General features: G+C 47.0%; 1 protein-coding gene across 2 annotated transcripts in view; it reads left to right on the plus strand.

Moving 5' to 3' along the window:
* NEMF (nuclear export mediator factor) overlaps positions 1 to 18,013 on the plus strand; it is a 125,060-nt gene that overhangs the window by 77,873 nt on the left and 29,174 nt on the right. Inside the window, exons 21-25 of one of the 2 annotated variants that reach the window (XM_029598370.1) lie at positions 892 to 950; positions 1,324 to 1,444; positions 2,751 to 3,033; positions 16,075 to 16,117; positions 16,281 to 16,330. In XM_029598370.1, coding sequence (XP_029454230.1) covers positions 892 to 950; positions 1,324 to 1,444; positions 2,751 to 3,033; positions 16,075 to 16,117; positions 16,281 to 16,330 — 556 coding nt within the window. The remainder of the gene's footprint in view (positions 1 to 891; positions 951 to 1,323; positions 1,445 to 2,750; positions 3,034 to 16,074; positions 16,118 to 16,280; positions 16,331 to 18,013) is intronic. The other variant, XM_029598371.1, reaches the window with a different exon arrangement.

The following is an 18,013-nucleotide window of genomic DNA, read 5'->3' on the forward strand; positions in this document are numbered from 1 at the left end:
AAGGGAAAAAAGCCGCCAGGCCATCCATTTCCAGCAAATCCCTACAAGTACTGGGGGCATGGCCTCCTTACCAATTATTACATGTATTTGTTAGGCTGGGTTTGGGGGCTCTTAGTATCTTCAGTATTGTAGTGTGTTACTTTATTGTCTTCAGAGGCTGAGAATTCAGAACTATGGGGGCGTGATGACTCTTAGGGATCTCAGTGCTGCTAGAAACATAGAATAGTTCCAGAGGCAATGAGTGACTGATTGGCTGAAGCCCCATGACTTAGGAAATTTACCTCCAATATCTGCTTTCATGTGATGAAGGATCTCAGCAGAGCAGGAAATTGTCCTTCCTTCTGCTTGTAAAACAGTACAGTTTTGACTTGGATTGAGGAGTGGAGAGGGAATGGTCCTTTTATGAAGAGTGGGCTAGCATTTCTGCTTACAGCCCCGGGGAGGAAGTCATGGTTATTGCACAACTGTGATGCCAATGAGCCAGATTTAGGGCCCATCATTAGCCCTGGTGCATGGCCCCTAGCCCAGGACCATTACTGGGTGAGGAGATATAAAATAGGGGGAAAAAATCCCTGGGGAGTCGTAAATGAAGGATCCTGGCACCAGGATCCCAGCCCCACTTCCAGAGGAGCTGGAAATGCATTGTAGCAGAAGGAAACTGCTCTTTCCAGTGGTGGTCCAACCCTTTCATCTCCTTGTGGACAGGAAGTACTCTACATCTCAGCATCTCCCAGCATCCGATGTGGGAGGGGAGGGGGAGAAGAGGTGGCACAGTGCTATGTCCTTGCGTTTCCTGTGCATGCTGGAGAGTGCTGGGTGCCTGAGATGGCTATATTCAGCAGTTTTCTGCTTTTGGTCTTCCACATTTTCTAACTTTTTTTTTTTTTTCAGGGAAGAAGAATTTTCTTCCTCCTTCCTATCTCATGATGGGGTTTGGCTTCCTGTTCAAGGTACCCCTCTGCCGATTTTATGTTTTCTTAGTAACATAGTCGATGGTGGCAGAGAAAGACCAACTGGTCTATCAGAGGGTATAGTTAAGATTTTGTGATAACATCTGTGCTAAAGCACTAACTTTAACATGGGTAAATTTTCTGAAAAACTAATGTGCATGTCATTAACTTGGGCCATTAAGGTGCGTCACGACCCATGTCAATTGGCCCCGAGACAAGCTGCAAAACCTGAACAGTATTTCCCAAAGCCCCCGCTGTATCTTCCTGTGCTGCCCTGGCTGAGGGCAGGGCAGCGTTTGCCTCTGGGAAGACATTTCTTTTCTGCCCTTCTTTAAGCGTGCAAGGAATAACCAAGTGCGTGTTCTGTTTGTAGATAGATGAACCTTGCGTTTCGAGGCACAGAGGGGAAAGAAAAGTGAAAATACAGGATGAGGACATGGAGAGTGTGGCCAGCAGTGCCATGGAGCTGCTTTCTGATGATGTGGAACTCTTAGGTACCGTCTTGCCCGTTGGTTTTGTGAAAGGGTTTGATAGAAGTATAGGGGTTCACCACTAGCAGAATTAAAAGTTATTACCAGGGGATCCTGCTTGAATGAAAACCCTATACTTAAATCCTCCCTTCTACCCTTCTTGCCTTATAGACAAAAAGTTTATTATTTAAAGAGATGTGTTTTCATTTTTACTCCAGAACTTTATTGACCAATAATTAATGCAGCACAGCATGCACTTAGAATAAAACCAGACAATTTGTAGTAAAAATATTTTCTTTATTTCAGATAAAGAAAGATATCAATATTAAAATCTCTAAATGATTCTAAGAAACATTTCTATGTTCAAACCTTAATTTTATCAGACTATACCCTACATTCAATGTGAAAACCATTAATAGGGTGACAGAAAAAATTAAAATGAGATAAATGTCAACTAATGACATTATCTTTTAATTAATTAATGCATTTCTAATACATATGCCAATTTAGAAACAATAGCAATTAACAGGTTCTCATATGCTTGAATATAAGATAATATCTTTACCAGATATCTGAAGCAGTCCCGCTCTTTGTCTCTCTCTCTCCACGTGTAAGGAAAAAACCAAAGTCCCAGTTTTTCTTTCTTTGTCTGCTTCCCATTTATACCCTAAAAATCTTCTGATCTAAAGCAACTGTATTATTTCTGTCAATACTTCTATCTTTAGCCTTTGAAGAAATTAGTTTGAAAACCTTCATAAGGTTCAAACAATTTAATTAATATCAGGATATGGAAAATAAAAATATAGTTTTCCTGCTCTGTTTTTTCCTTTCATTCATGTAATGCCAGGCTATTTCAGACGAAAAAAAAAGACTGTTTTTTTCTCTTTCTTCTAACAGTTCAGTGATAAGAGAATACATATTCCTTTCTATCCTAGGATACACGCCTGAGCAATCAAATGGTTGAGGCTGCCCAAGGCCATAAAATTAAAAACTTGAACATTCCTTTCCCACTATAGATAAGGAATTAGCTGTAAACAGCTCTGTTTTTCAGGGTCTGTAAAGGGGGAAGTCTGGAATGTATCCAGCAGAGGCTTTGACTAAAGCTATAGTTTTTAAAGAAGAAAAGGCATATGGGTATTAATGCTTACATTTCTCTTATGGCCTATTGATTACTGACTACACTGACTGTAGGTAATTATCAATAAAGCACAAAATAATAACATATTTCCTGACAGTTTTCCGGAAAGGATGCATTCTGCCCCTCACCGCCTTGCATCAAGAGAGGACCAATGTAGATGCTGGTAACGAACGTCCTGTAAATCTTTCTCAGCAGTGCCAGAAGGAGATGAGAGCAGCAGTGAGGAAGAAACTCTAAATGGAAGAGAAACAGAATCTAGTTTGAACCTGGAAGAAGAAATGGAACGAATGATCGCAAATGGAGGAAGTCCGCAGACCCGTGAAGAGTCGTCGTCGGCAGAAGAGGAGGAGGGTATCCAGGCAAATCAGGAGACAGCAGAGCTAGAAAGTGGAGGAGAGCTGAAGGAGGAGGAAGAAGAAGCAGAGCTGAGCTATCCAGACACGACCATTGATCTATCCCATCTTCACTCGCTAAGGTACTTAGACTAGTCCCTGCTCTTTGATTGCTTGCTGAAGGTTATAAACCCACACTCCAATGTCAGTTCCATCCAAACTTTTCGGTTTTAAAGGAATTAAAGTCCCTTTCTAATTGTAAGGTTGTACACAACAGTGTGGTATCTGCATTCTTCTGGTTGTGGAAGGGGCACTCTGCCTCATGCATCACAGTGTAGTTTCTGAAAACCAGCACTCCACTTCATCTTATGTACTTAATTCTGAAATGATAGGAAGGGTATCAGAACGACTGCAGATCGAAAGCTGTGCCGATATCTTAGAACCATTTTTGCTTCAGATTTAAAATGGACAAATCCTAATTGGGAAGATCCTACCAAGTTAGATGTGAATCGGTTATTTACTCTTTCAGATAATAGAAAGACTAGGGGGCACTGCTTGAAGTTAGCATGTGGCACATTTAAAACTAATCGGAGAAAGTTCTTTTTCACTCAACGCACAATTAAACTCTGGAATTTGTTGCCAGAGGATGTGGTTAGTGCAGTTAGTAAAGCTGGGTTTAAAAAAGGATTGGATAAATTCTTGGAGGAGAAGTCCATTACCTGCTATTAATTGAGTTGACTTAGAAGATAACCACTGCTATTACTTGCAATGGTAACGTGTAATAGACTTAGTTTTTGGGTACTTGCCAGGTTCTTGTGGCCTGGATTGGCCACTGTTGGAAACAGGATGCTGGGCTTGATGGACTCTTGGTCTGACCCAGTATGGCATGTTCTTATGTTAGTAATATTTGTTTTGTTCCAGCAGCTTCTCTCTGTTACTTTGGGTTTCCATCTGAATCAGAACCAGCCTCTTCCAGATCTATTACCCTCCCTCATTTTTAACCCCTTTCCATGTGAGAGGCACTAACTGCGGTTCATCAAGAACTTGGTAGTTATACCTTTGAACCAGTCAATAGGTGTCGCCATTGCAGAGTGGCTGAGATTCCTCAACTTTGGGGCTGTGAGCTTTGTCACTTTAGGATCCCCAGACCTGGCTGACTGAGGGAGCTGAAGCTAGGCTCAGAAATTGAATCTATCTCCCCCTCCTGGCAGTTGGAAGTACTGCCATTGACTCTTTGGCTCGGTCCAAGTTAGTAAGTTTAATGTTTTAGTGGCCATGAATGAAGAGATGTTACGACTGTGCGATGAGGGGGAATTGGCTTTGATCATTTGGTTAGATTTATCTAGTGCCTTTGACTTAGTGAATCGTATGATTTTGCTGGAACGATGTAGTCAGGTGGGTTCGAGTGGGTAGGTACTGCAGTGGATTCTCTCATTTTTAAGTAAACGTGTGTCTGCGGTGGTTAGAGGTGAGTTATCCAAAGTTTTAGGAATAGAAAGTGGAGTGCCGCAAGGCTCCACAACGTCTCCTTTGCTTTTCAGTTTGTTTTCAAAACCGTTGGGAACGTTAATCTGAGTTTTGAGTTTTAAGGGTTTTTTATATGCTGCTGATATTCAGCTGGAGGTCCCATTGGGGAAAGATTGTGGAATGACTATTTCTAAAGTGAACGAAGGTTGGCTGACTGCTAATTGTCAGTTGCTCAATACATCAAAAATAGAACTGTTGATAAAAACCTTTGAGGCTCCGCTGATGCCACTGAAAGTAAATGTAAACTTGAAGGAAATAGGGTTAGTTGATAAAGTACGAGATTTGGGGGTAATTTTAGAATTAGATTTTTCTTTGGAGGTGCATATCTCAGATATTTTGCGACGGGCGTTTTATAAATTGCGTCAGTTCCGCCCATTGCGGTTGGGTTTGTGTAGGGGGCTTTTTCCGAAATTGCAGGCGTATGTCACCCCTTTGCTGGACTATTGCAACGCTATGTTGATAGGGTTACCTAAAAGATCACATCATAGGTTACAAGAAATCCAGAATGTGGCAGCCAGGAGGATTTTTGGTTGTCCAAGAAGGGTGAGTGCGAGACCCTTGCTTCTTCAGTTACACTGTTTACTGGTGAGAGAGAGAGTTAAGTTTAAGATCATGTTGTTAGTTTTCAAAGCAGTCAGGGGTGGGGGAGCAGTGCTATCTTGGAGAGAAGTAGGTAAAGAATGGCAGGTGATTGTTCTCTGTGCTTGGGGCGGAATTATGGAATTCTACCCCCAAGGAAGTTCGGCATGAGATTGATTCTATGACTTTCAGGAAGAAGGTAAAAACGCGGCTTTTCAAACATAGTGCACAACAGTGGTTGCTGAAAAGAAATTAAATGAAATATAAGGCAAAATAGTGTTTCCTGTACGTACCCGGATCTGTCCAGACCATGGGTTGAGCCTCCTCTCCAGCAGATGGAGACAGACCAAAACTGAAAGGGTATCCTATATCAAGACAGAGCCTACCCTGCAGCCCTTCAGTATTTGTCTGTCTTCAGCAGATGCGACAGCTCACCCTGTGGTTCCCTGTTTCTTTTGCTTAGCCCCTGTTTTGGGGCTTTCTTTCTTCTCTAAACTTATTGGATCAAGCAAGTATTTATTATCTATCATTTAAAAAAAAAAAAAAAAAAAGTTTTTGGACTCTGTTGATTTCCATACAGGAGACAGTTTCTGTCTCCTCTTTCTTGGGAGGGCCTAGGGGGGCTTTGCCCCTGGTGTAATATAGCCTAGGCTCCCTATCCCCAGTGTTCCTCGGCTGTGGGGTGGAATTGGTGGTGCCAGTCACTCCCCCCTCTCTCTCTCTCTCTCTCTCCCTCCTATTGGGACACTTATCCCCCGGAGCTGCCTGCAGGGACGTGTTTTCCTCTGCACTGTCTAAGTTGAAAAAAAAAAGACTAAGAATCAAAGTGAAACTAAACACTTGGCAACCTTTTGTGAGAGTTGGGAGCGTGCAGAGTTCAGTCTCCTGCCACCGCTCCCTCAGCCCCAGCAGTTCAGCTGATTTTAATTACTGCTCCTCCTCTGTATCGGGGTCATGCCGTGCTCTCCTCTCTGCCTTGCCTGCGGGGATTCTTCGCTCCATCTCTCTAGAAGAGGGGCTCTGCTCTAAATGTTTGCCGGGGGAGGGGGGTAGCCCGAGCAAGGCTGCACAAGCGCATGGCCGCACCGTTCCTGGGCTGACAAACCGCGGGAACAGCGGCCATTTTGGGTTTTTCGGATGCTGCTTTTTCGGGGCAGCAGGACTCACAGGACCCGGATTTTTTAGATTCCCCCCCCCCCCCCGATTTGAGCCCCGTGCAGTCCCCTGATGCAGGTCCTGACCTTCCCCCCTCCCCCCCCTGGAGGTTCCAGGCCTCGTTTTTCTTCAGAATTTGTGCTTTTAATGCACAAATCTTATTTAGCCAGCCTGCAAGAAGAGGCGGACCCCCCTCCTGCTTATCCTCTTCCTAAAATTCCTCGGATTGCTGCACCATCCGCTCTAGTGGTTCCTGATGCACAGGGGCCTGTCTGACTGCGGGTGGTCCCGGGGGTCCCCCCGCTCCCTTGGGTGCCCTGGACCAGGACCCAGATCAGGATTTTGTTGAAACTTCCCCTCCTCTGGAGGGGTATGACCCCAGGGTTCTATGTCTATTCAGAAGGGAGGAACTGGAGCCGCTTTATCCCTTTTTTTCTCAGGAGCTGGGGATAGAGTGCCCTGCAGTGGACGGGTTTTTGGCCGCAATGCCGGCTTGCGCAGACCTGGTCCTGGCAGGACTCAGGGCTCTTCCGTGCACCTTCCCCTTCCATCCGATGCATCGGCTAATGCTCCTTAGGGAGTGGGAGGCTCCCGATTCGGGGCTCCGCATCGGGAGCGCTGTGGAGAAGCTTTATCCTCTCCCGGAGGAGTGCTTAGACATGCTGAAAATGCCCAAGGTGGATTCCTCCATGACTGCAGTTACTAAGCACACGGCCCTCAGGGATGTCCAAGACTGCAAGCTAGAATTCCATCTCAAGCGCATCTTTGAAGTCTTGGCCTTGGTTGTCCGGGTGTCAATCTGCAGCAGTCTCATGCAGCGGGCAAGCCTTAGGTGGGTTCAACAATTGCTCAGCACCCAGGACCTCCCGTCTGCAGAGGCGGAGCAGGCTGAAAGATTGGAAGGTGCTATAGCGTATGGAGCGGATGCCCTTTACGACATGTTCCGGGTCCAGGCAAAAGCGATGGCTTCTGCGGTCTCGGCCAGACTGCTCCTCTGGCTCCATAATTGGGCGGCCGACTCGTCTTCCAAGGCGCAGCTGGGCATGCTCCCCTTCAAAGGTAAGTTGCTGTTTGGCGAGGATCTGGAACAACTTGGGTGAGAACAAGGTACACAATCTACCTGAGGATCGCCCGAAACAAGTGAGAACCTTCTTCCCTACTCACACCTGCTTCAGGGGTCAGCGGAGATATAATCCCAGGGCGTGGGGCGCCTTCTCTAGAGGAAATTCCTCCAGGTCTCAGTCCTGAGCTCAGTCCTTTTGAGGGCGCCGTGCCTTCTGTGATGGTAATCCACAGTGCCCCGCGTCCAAGCCCGCCTCTCAATGAGATTCGGCCTGCCCATTCCCCCGTTCCAAACTTAGGTGGTCGGCTGTTGCTGTTCTTGGAGGAATGGATCAAAATCACGTCGGACCAGTGGGTCCTCGAGATAATAGAGAGAGGCTACGCTTTAGAATTTGCTCGGGACCTGCCAGATCTGTACATGGTCTCCCCGTGCGGCCATCGGAAGCGGGCTGCTTTATATGTCAGACTCTTGCCAGTCTCCAGGTGCTGGGGGCTATAGTCCCTGTTCCCGTGGGGAAACAGGGCACCGGCCAGTATTCTATTTACTTCGTGGTTCCAAAAAAGGACGACTCCTTCCGCCCCATCTTGGACCTCAAGAGGGTCAACCGAGCCCTCAGTGCCCCATTTTTGGATGGAAACCCTGAGGGCAGTTATAGTGGCTGTTCATCCCGGAGAATTTCTGGCCTCTCTCGACTTGACGGACGCCTACCTGCACATTCCGATCCGTGCCGAACATCAGAGGTATCTTCAGTTCCACATCTTGGGGCAACATTTCCAGTTCCGGGCTCTCCCCTTCAGTCTGGCCACGGCACCACACATGTTTACCAAAGTGATGGTGGTGGTGGCGGCTGTTCTCCGGCGGGACAGAGCCCTAGTCCACCCTTGTCTAGACGATTGGCTTGCATAAGATCTCTGGATCTTATGCAAGCGGGCAGTGGACCGCATCCTTGCTCTCCTCTCGTCCCTGGGGTGGATAGTCAATTTTTCCAAGCGCAATCTCCGACCTTCCCAGGTCCTGGAATTCCTAGGGGCTTGGTTCCATACTTGCGTCAGCAAGGTATTCCTACCGGACTCTCGAGCATTCAAGCTGATGGATCAAGTCTGAAACTTCCGTTCCATGCCTCTCCCCACGGCGTGGGACTACCTACAGGTTCTGGGGACCATGGCTTCTACGATCGACTTGGTCCCCTGGGCTTTTGCGCATATGCGTCCTTTACAGAAAGCTTTGCTCTCCCGCTGGACACCGGTGTCGGAACTGTTTCAAGCGCAGCTTCCTCTCTCCGACTCTACCATCAGAGACATACATTGGTGGCTATCACTCAAGCACCTTCTGAAAGGAGGTGCTTGAGTGATAGCCTTCAGTGATCCCTTCAGACTCCACAATGGATTGTAGTCAGGATGGGCGCCAGCCTCTCCGGTTGGGGAGCAGTCTGCCAGACACAGGCCACGCAGGGGTACTGGTCCCCTGCCCAATCCCACTGGCACATCAATCGCCTGGAGGCTCGGGCACTCCATCTGGCTCTTCAAGCTTTTCTTTCCCTGCTTCGCCGACGAGCAGTTCAGGTACTCTCGGACAACTCTACCATGGTGGCGTACATCAATCGCCAGGGGGGTACCAGGAGTCACCTGGTGGCCCTCGAGGCCAGCCAGCTCTTCGCCTGGGTGGGGCGCCATCTGCAGTGCTTAGCAGCGTCTCACATTGCGGGCAAGGAGAATGTTCAAGCAGATTTTTTGAGTCGCCAGCGGCTCGACCCCGGCGAGTGGGAGTTGTCCAATGAGGCAATGGAGCTGATTGTCAACCGGTGGGGTCCTCCTCACCTGGACCCGATGGCAACCTTAGACAACGCCAAAGATCCCAGGTTCTTCAGCCACTGGAGGGAGCATTGTTCGGAAGGGGTAGATGCGCTAGTCCTTCCCTGGCCACGCGACGTTCTTCTGTACTTGTTTCCTCCGTGGCCCCTGGTGGGCAAGGTGCTCAGAAGAATAGAGCTCCACAGGGGTCCATTCATTCTCGTAGCTCCCGAGTGGCCCCGCAGACCATGGTTCGCGGATTTTGTAAACCTGTCGACGGATGGCCCTCTTCATCTCAGTCATCTTTGGTACCTGCTCCGGCAGGGCCCCATATTTTTTGACCAGGCGGATCGCTTCTGTCTGGCGGCCTGGCTTTTGAACGGTGGAGACTGAGGAAGAAGGGATAATGTCATCTCCACTATTCTGCGTGCTCGCAAGACTTCTACTTCCCTCGCCTATATCCGGGTTTGGAAGGTTTTCGAGTTGTCTGTACAGAATCGGGTGTCTCGGCACATTCGGTCCCGGTTTCGCTGGTTCTTTCTTTTCTCCAGCGCGGTCTCTCTAAGGGCCTCTCGTTGGGTTCGCTCCGGGTACAGGTCTCTGCCCTCGGCTCTCTCCTGGGAAGTCTTGAAGGTTATGCGATTGCGTCTCATCCGGATGTTGTCCATTTCCTCAAGGGAATTAAAATTTGAGGCCACTACTGCGTTCCACTTGTCCTTTGTGAAGCCTTAACTTGGTCCTCCGGGCTCTCTGCCTTGCTGCCTTCGAGCCTCTCCGCCGCTCTACTCTCAAGGATTTAACACTCAAGGCGGTGTTTTTAGTCTCTATTTGCTCCGCCAGGCGGGTGTCAGAGATCCAAGCGTTGTTTTGCCGGGAGCCCTTCCTACGTTTTTTTGGACTCAGGGGTCTCCCTCAAGACTGTACCCTCTTTCTTGCCGAAGGTTGTTTCTGCCTTTCATGTCAATCAGTCGGTGGAGCTCCCCGCTTTTTCTCCCACGGATCTTGCAAGTACGGTTGGGGATGATCTACGCCGTCTGGATGTGAAGCGCGTTCTCATGCGTTATCTGCAGGTAACCAATGACTTCTGTGTTTCAGACCATCTCTTTGTCTTATGGAGTGGGCCCAACCGGGGCAAAATGGCCTCTAAGACTACGATTTCTCGCTGGTTGAAGGAGGCGATCGTGCCAGCCTATATCTGACAGGGCCGGGCGGTCCCGGAGGGTCTGAAGGCTCATTACTTGCGTTCCCAAGCTACTTCTTGGGCAGAGAGTCAGTCAGTCTCTCCGCAGGAGATATGCTGGGCAGCTACGTGGAAGTCTCTGCATGCTTTTGCTCGGCATTACCGCCTTGATATCCAGGCGCCTGTCTTTGGTTCCTTTGGTTGGCAGGTGCTTCGAGCGGGACTGTCTCGGTCCCACCCTGTTTAGGGAAGCTTTGGTACATCCCATGGTCTGGACTGATCCGAGTATGTACAGGGAAAGGGAAATTAGTTCTTACCTGTTAATTTTCATTCCTGTAGTACCAGGGATCAGTCCAGTCATCCTTCCCTGTACTTTCTACTGTCCGCTTGAAGTTTCTTTCCTTTTCCTGCAGGTTTTCGAATGATTTTTTATGTGATGATACTCAAGAGGCACCGGAAGCATCTTTATGATGACCATGGACATTCATGTAAGAGTGTCCATCTACAGAGACCAGTCACTGTTTGCGCTTGTTCAAATTTTGAGTTCTCTTGTTGGTTGCTCGAGTTCTCTTGTTACGTGCTTGTTTCCTTACTTGTTTATCTTCATGTTTTCTGCTTTGACAATGGTTATACTGAAGGGCAGCAGGGTAGGCTCTGTCCTGATATAGGATACCCTTTCAGTTTTGGTCTGTCTCCATCTGCTGGACAGGAGGCTCAACCCATGGTCTGGACTGATCCATGGTACTACAGGAACGAAAATTAACAGGTAAGAACTAATTTTCCTTTTTCAGGAAGAACAGTAGGGGTAGTTCAGGAAGTGGGGAGTAGTAGGTTTATATAAGGAATGCAGTTATTTTTGTGGGTGGTGGTATGATAAATGAACAGTTAAAGGGAAGGTTTGACATTTTAATTTGTTTGTGTGTTTTAAACAATGATTTTTATGTATTTTATTGTTGTGGAACCGCCTTCATCGGCTATATGAGTACGGAATGCATGTATATAAAAAATGAATTGAAATGTGTAATAGTCTCTCCCCATTCTTCCTCCCCTCGTCGCTCTAGCACTGCTGATTTTTTGCCTTGGGTTGCCACGGTCATCTCTCTCTGCTTTGTTCTATGAACTGAAACAGTTAAAATGTACAATATAAGGGATTTTTAAGGTTATCCAATAGTTTTTCTAGCCTGCCTCACACTTATCTGAAGTACCCATAAACTGAAACACCACTAGAGGCAGAAGCATCGCTGACATTAAGTAGACCTCACACCTGCAAGGTAACCAGGGTACATAAGTTTCATACGTGCATATATTGGCCTGGTCAGTTTTGAAGCTGGTTCAGGGGAAGGGCTGTTATCATCTTGTTTTCCCTCCACTCAAATTTTTAATCAGTGGCATCAAAAAGCAGGTGGCATCTTATAAGAACAATGCTCCCTTCTAGACTGAAGACTGTTAATTAAAGCAGCAGTGTAGCCTACAGTAGCAGTTGAAGACCTGAAGATCCTCTTGTCTGCCCAGTTTGCCTTCCTGCTGCAGAGCCCACTCGACCGCCAACTTTAACTTCACTTCCCTGCAGCAAAGGATCTTCTGCTTTTTTTTTTAATTCTAATGAATTCTTGCCCCAAAACATTGCATTCTTCTGAGCAGCTAAGTAGCTTTTGCGACTGTATGACAATAACTGTAAGCACAGCTACTGGTTTCCTGGGATGCTGTAGGCAAGGGCTGTAAAATCTGGCCCTTGCCACAGGTTGGCAGATTCCTGTAGAATCTCAGGCCTGGAGCTGGGCCGGGGGCGCTCTCCTTTTTTTTGTGTGTGTATTGTTTTGTGTGTGTGTATTGTTTTGTGTGTGTATTGTTTTGTTCGAAACCAATAAAACATTGGTTTCGAACAAAACAATACAGTCTATATAAAAGGATAACATATAACAATCGGTTAGATACCATTTTATACAGAACCCAAGCCCTATCCATCCCCCCTCCCCTCCTTCCCGGCCTGCACACTGAGTCCCAAAGTTTTATGAACCAACGTGTTAGGTCACTGTCAAGGAATCAAGCTTCGCTTCCCAGGGAATGAGTAGAAAAAAGTGGAAGAGTACAGTGGCGTTGGAGGAGTTCCAGTCACGGTAAAGTCCTACATTTCTGTGCAAGTCGAAGTGTTTATTTAGGAAAGCAGGTCATCTATAGTGGAAAACCATATGCAAGATGCTATCAATGTCCTTAGATCATTGTATCTGGCCCCCTGACTCGTCCTCCGTTGTGGTAGAGGCCCATTCAAGGTAGGGTGTCCATGTTGCCTGAAACATTTTCAGTGTACGATGTTTTACTGCCGTCATCTGATTCATGGTACATACAAAGTCTACCCTTGCCATGATGGACTTCAATGACGGGCATTGAGGCGCCTTCCATTCTCTAGCTATTTCTAGCCTCGCCGCCATACACATCTGTATGATAAATGGGTGTTGCAAACATTGAGGATGTTGATCCACATTATTTAAGAGCGCCACCTCTATGTGAAGATCGATGGGCTGTTTCAAAATTAGGGTGAGCTGTTTTTCAAGTTGTCTCTAGAGAGGTCGGACCCAATCTCCCGACCACCACATCTGCAAATAGGTGCCCACTGAGGTACATCCCCTCCAACATAGTCCCAAAGCTTTCGGTATAATTTTCCGCTAGTTGCTCTGGGGTAAAATACCACCTATAGAGTTGTTTATATCCATTTTCAACAAGCATGGCTGATATAGAAGCGTTGCTCAATTGGCTATAAATATGTGTCCATTCATCCTCTGAGTGTTCTCTCGCAAGGTCTCTGGTCCATGCTTTGATATGAGATGGGGCGCAAGTGGCTTTCACATATAGTAATTGGTAGACTTTGGCGATAAGGCTTTTGAGATGAGAAGATGCCGAGCAGTAGCCTTCAAACAGGGTTTTCCCCTTGCCCAGATTGGTCTTTATTTGGTTGCTGAGGCAGAAGTGTCGTATCTAATAGTAGGCCAAGTATTCAGTTGGGGGAATAGCATACTTCGGACACACCAATCCAAAGGACAATAGATCGTCTCCCCCCAAAGATGTTCAAAGTGTGTGACTCCCCGCTGTTGCCATTGCTTATAGGGGTTTAAGTCCATGCATAGTCTGAAAGAATTATTGTGGAACAGTTGTGTTAGATGATAACAATCCTTATTGCCCACCAACTGGGCCTTCCACTTATCCCAAATGTTTAACGTGTGTCTCGTGGTAGGAAGCATTTGAGGACACGGTTTTCAAGTCTTTCTGGGTTGCCACGCTAGTGCCGCTATCAGCATATCAAGCATCTGTGATTGTTCAATAGTCATCCAATATTTAACTTCCATAATTTGATGCCACACGATTAAGGGCCGTAATTGTGCTGCTACCTAGTACCACAAAATGTTAGGTACTCCCAACCCTCCTTCAAGCTTGCTCCAGAATAAGACATTTCTGTTGACCTGTGGTGGTCTCCTCTTCCAAATATATCCGAATATTCTCCTTTGCCAGAGCCGTAGAATATTGTTAGGAATGGGGATTGGTAAGGATTGAAATAGATACAACAGTCGAGGCAGGACATTCATTTTGACTGTCGCTATATGACCCAGCCAAGTGATAGGGAGGTTACACCATTTATCCAGAAAGATTTGCTTTATCAAAGGGGTATAGTTTAGTTTAAAAAGATCCAATGGGTGGGATGAAAGGCGAATGCCAAGATATTTGAGAGTTTCCGAGGCCCAACGGAACGGGTGCTGTGTCTGTAGTTGTTGAACTAAGTCAGGCCTGCAGGTTAAATTTAGGATCTCTGATTTCTCCCAGTTCACCTTAAAGCCTGACACCCCGCTAAACTGCCCAATATCTTTTTCTATGGCCGTAAGTGAATCATGTGGATTTGTCAGCGAGAACATGATATCATCAGCGAATAAAGTGACTTTGAATGTATGCTAAGAAAAGGTAAAACCCAATATTGCTTTGTTGCCTCTAATGGTCGTAGCCAATGGTTCTAGGAAGATGGCAAAAAGAAGGGGCGACAATGGACACCCCTGTCGCGTTCTGCGACCTACTTGAAACCGGTCTGAGTATCCTCCGTTAATTTTAAGACAAGAACAAAAGCTAGGTCCAAATCCCATTTTCTTCAAAACACGGAAAAGAAATGGCCAATGAACCAAATCAAATGCTTTTTCAGCATTGATAGAGAGAAATATAGAGTCAGCTTTATGTTCGTGGGCCCACCACATAATATTAATCAGTTTGCGTGTGTTATCTCCAGCTAACCTGCCAGGCATAAAGCCAGCTTGGTAGGGGCGCTCTCCTTTCCACCACCTGTCCAGGGCGGATCCTTTCTCTCATCGCGTCACCAGTAGGAAGAGAACGGCAGTGCCTCAAGTCACATTCTCCTTTGCTGCTAGTTTTTAACCGTGCAAGCACGCTGGTGTCTCGCATGCTTTAAAGAGTGAGCCTGCTTCCAGCGGCAGAGGCGGAGAATGCAGCTCCACTGCCCCCCTGTTGCTGGTTGGCCAGCCGGCTGGCAGGTGGAGAGGGGAGTTGGGATGATAGGGGGTGTTATGTTTTGGGGGGTTTGTGAAGGTGGATAGGATCAGTGCCAGGGAGTAAAGGAGTTAGAGGAGAAGGGATTGGGAGAGTGAGAGGGGATACAAATAGGTGTGTGCATATGTGTTAGTGAGAGAGATCAGCATCACCCCAGGAAGGAGGGGGGGGGGGGGTCGGCATTTGAGAAAGAGAGAGTGGGGATGGGAAGACAAGGGAGAGAAAGGGGAGGAGGAAAGACGAGCAGAGAAGGTGGGAGGTGAAGACTAGGAGAACCAGAGCTGTGGAGAAGAGGGGCAGTTGTCTCCACTTGGGGTATTCTTTGGGCTAGTTATGGCACTGGACCACAGAAAAAAGGAAGTGGGTGGGACCTCTTTCCTCCTAGTTCAGATTTGCCCTCTCCTTCTCTACTCCATTCTTTCTCCCTCTCTTCTCCCCATCCTTGAGATCCCCTTCCCAATCCTCCCTCTCCCCCTATTCTTGATCCCTGAGATTCTTTTTCTCCAACCTTGCCAAAAACAAAAAGAACAAATGAGAGACACACAAATGTCAGCTCATTTTTTAAACATTTTTTGTATTAATTTTAAAAAAATAGGTTTACACAATAAGTAAATCAGTAACTACTTTATAATATGTAAAACCATGCACGTGTGCAGAGTTGCAGGAACTGTGCCACAGAATCTATTTTTCAGCTGCTGCAAGAGTGCATCATTACACTGAATCGGAGCGGTAACAAAGCTCAGACGAGATGATACAAATTGCTCATACGCTTTACACATTGACTGTAGCCAAAGAACTGACTAGAGAAGCTCACTGGATATCAAATGTTTTGTTTTCAAACAAGTGAATTAAAGATTGCTTTTCAAATATTTTCATCTACCAACGAATGTTCTGTTTTGTATTAGTGACCGTTTTGTATTACCCTTGATGGTTGGTTAAATGTGCTGACTTTTGACTTTAGGCATTTAATTTTCATTGTCCAGCGAGCCTGCCCCAACTGCAACAGGAATTGCCAGTTTCTGTGCGCTCCATCTTGGTTTCCTGCTTGCCTGTGAACTAAATGGAAACAGAACTGTGCACGTGCGGGTCAGGTTGCTGTTTCTGCTGTTTTGAGAGACCTTGTATGAATCCCTGGTTTTATTTTATGGCAGGATAGTCAACAGTTTGTAAAGAAGTCCGCAGCCCTGACACTGGAAGGACATTTCCCCCTTCCCACGGGCCTGCTACTGCCGATTATCGGTCTCATGGCCTACAGTCCCAGATGCCTTGAATCCCGGCCTACAGAGATTGTGACTGCCATGTTCTGTTTATTAAAAGCAAATCTGCTCGCTCTTTCATCTCTCCACAGATCTTTCCAGAAAGCAATTGTAAAGGAGACCACATCTAACCAGGTGAGGTGCCTGCATGGAGTCTGCGTCCATTGGTAGAATGAAATCAGGCCTATACTTCCTTTATATTGTTACTTCTTACACAAAATTACTGTTTCCTGAAGATATTAATTGGATGTTGCCATTTTAAAGCTATTAATTGCATTTATGTTTTTGGATTCATTAGAGTAATAACAAAGCAGGTGGCCGAAGGTATTTATCAGCCAAGGAGAGAAGGTGAGAGATGTTCTTAGCCCTGATCCTTCTGTTGAAATCTTGAAGTCTTGTTCTCACTCTCACTCTCCTCCACCTCAGTAATGCATTTCAGTGAAGTATTCACAAACAAATGAGAACCACATTTCTTTTAAGGAGCAATGCATAATTAAATAAATGGCAGATTTTTAAAAATTTTGTTTTTGGCCTGGCAGTTTCCTCCTGCTCCTGTAGTCTTGGAACTCAAATCAGAACCAGCCTCTTTAGGGCTAAGTACTTTCATTCACAACTATCTGGGGTTTTGTCCCTTATGTTATAGGCCCGCTTCCCCCCACCCTCAACCTGGCCAGAGGCCACAGACCATGGCTCACTCTAGAATTTGATATGCATGTACCGTATTTTCCGGCGTATAAGACGACTGGGCGTATAAGACGACCCCCAACTTTTCCAGTTAAAATATAGAGTTTGGGATATACTCGCCGTATAAGACTACCCTTCTGTGTCACTATATAACCATACTGTACGTGGTACCCAGTATACAACAACCAGCCAATCACGGCAAGCGATGTACCTTACCGGCGATTGGCTGGTTGTTGCATACAAATCCTGCTTGGATTGGTCAGCTCTCCCTGCCTGCCCAGCCCTCCCTGTCTCCAAGACTATCAGAGCGGTAACGCATCCCTCTGGCCCACCCTTGTATCCTATTATCGGTACCTCCTTCTCTGCCTCTCAGATCTCGCTCCTGAGGACTGCAGTGAAGCGGCGCAGACGTGCTTGTGAGAGATCTGAGAGGCAGAGAAGGAGGTACCGGTAATAGAGATGTGGATCGGAACCAGAATCGGTTCTGATTCCAGTTCCGATTCTCATTGTGTTTTTTTTTTCGTCCGGCCCGATCGGGTTTTTTTTTTTTATCGGCTGCGCCCAAGCCGATAAACAAAATACCCACCCCGACCCTTTAAAACTAATCCCTCAGCTTCACCCACCCTTCTGACACCCCCCCAAGACCTGCCAAATTAATTAAATACAACCCCCACCCTCCTGTCCCTCCAAAACCTGCCAAATTAGTTAAATACAACCCCCCACCCTCCTGACCCCTCCAAGACCTGCCAAATTAATTAAATACAACCCCCCACCCTCCTGACCCCTCCAAGACCTGCCAAATTAATTAAATACAACCCCCCACCCTCCAAGACCTGCCAAAAATCCCTGGTGGTCCAGCGGGGGTCGAGGAGCGGTCCGGGAGCGATCTCCTGGAATTGGGCCGTCGGCTGCCAGCAATCAAAATGGCGGCGACGGCCCTTTGCCCTTACTATGTCACTGGGGTCGACCAATGGCAGCGGTAGCTCCTGTGACATAGTAAGGGCAAAGGGCCGTCAGCTGCCAGTAATCAAAATGGCGCCGACGGCCCTTTGCCCTTACTATGTCACAGGGGCTACGGCTGCCATTGGTCGACTCCAGTGACATAGTAAGGGCAGAGGGCCGTCGGTGCCATTTTGATTGCTGGCAGCCCATGGCCCAAGTCCAGGAGATCGCTCCCGGACCGCTCCTGGACCTCCGCTGGACCACCAGGGACTTTTGGCAGGTCTTGGGGGGGTCAGGAGGGTGGGGGGTTATAGTAAATTAATTTGGCAGGTCAGGAGGGTGGGGGGTTTTGTTAGATTTTTTTTTTTATATTTTCTCTATAAGACGCAGACATTTTTCCCCCCA

The sequence above is a fragment of the Rhinatrema bivittatum genome, chromosome 4, assembly GCF_901001135.1.
Source record: "Rhinatrema bivittatum chromosome 4, aRhiBiv1.1, whole genome shotgun sequence".
In the NCBI taxonomy this organism is placed as follows: Eukaryota; Metazoa; Chordata; class Amphibia; order Gymnophiona; family Rhinatrematidae; genus Rhinatrema; species Rhinatrema bivittatum.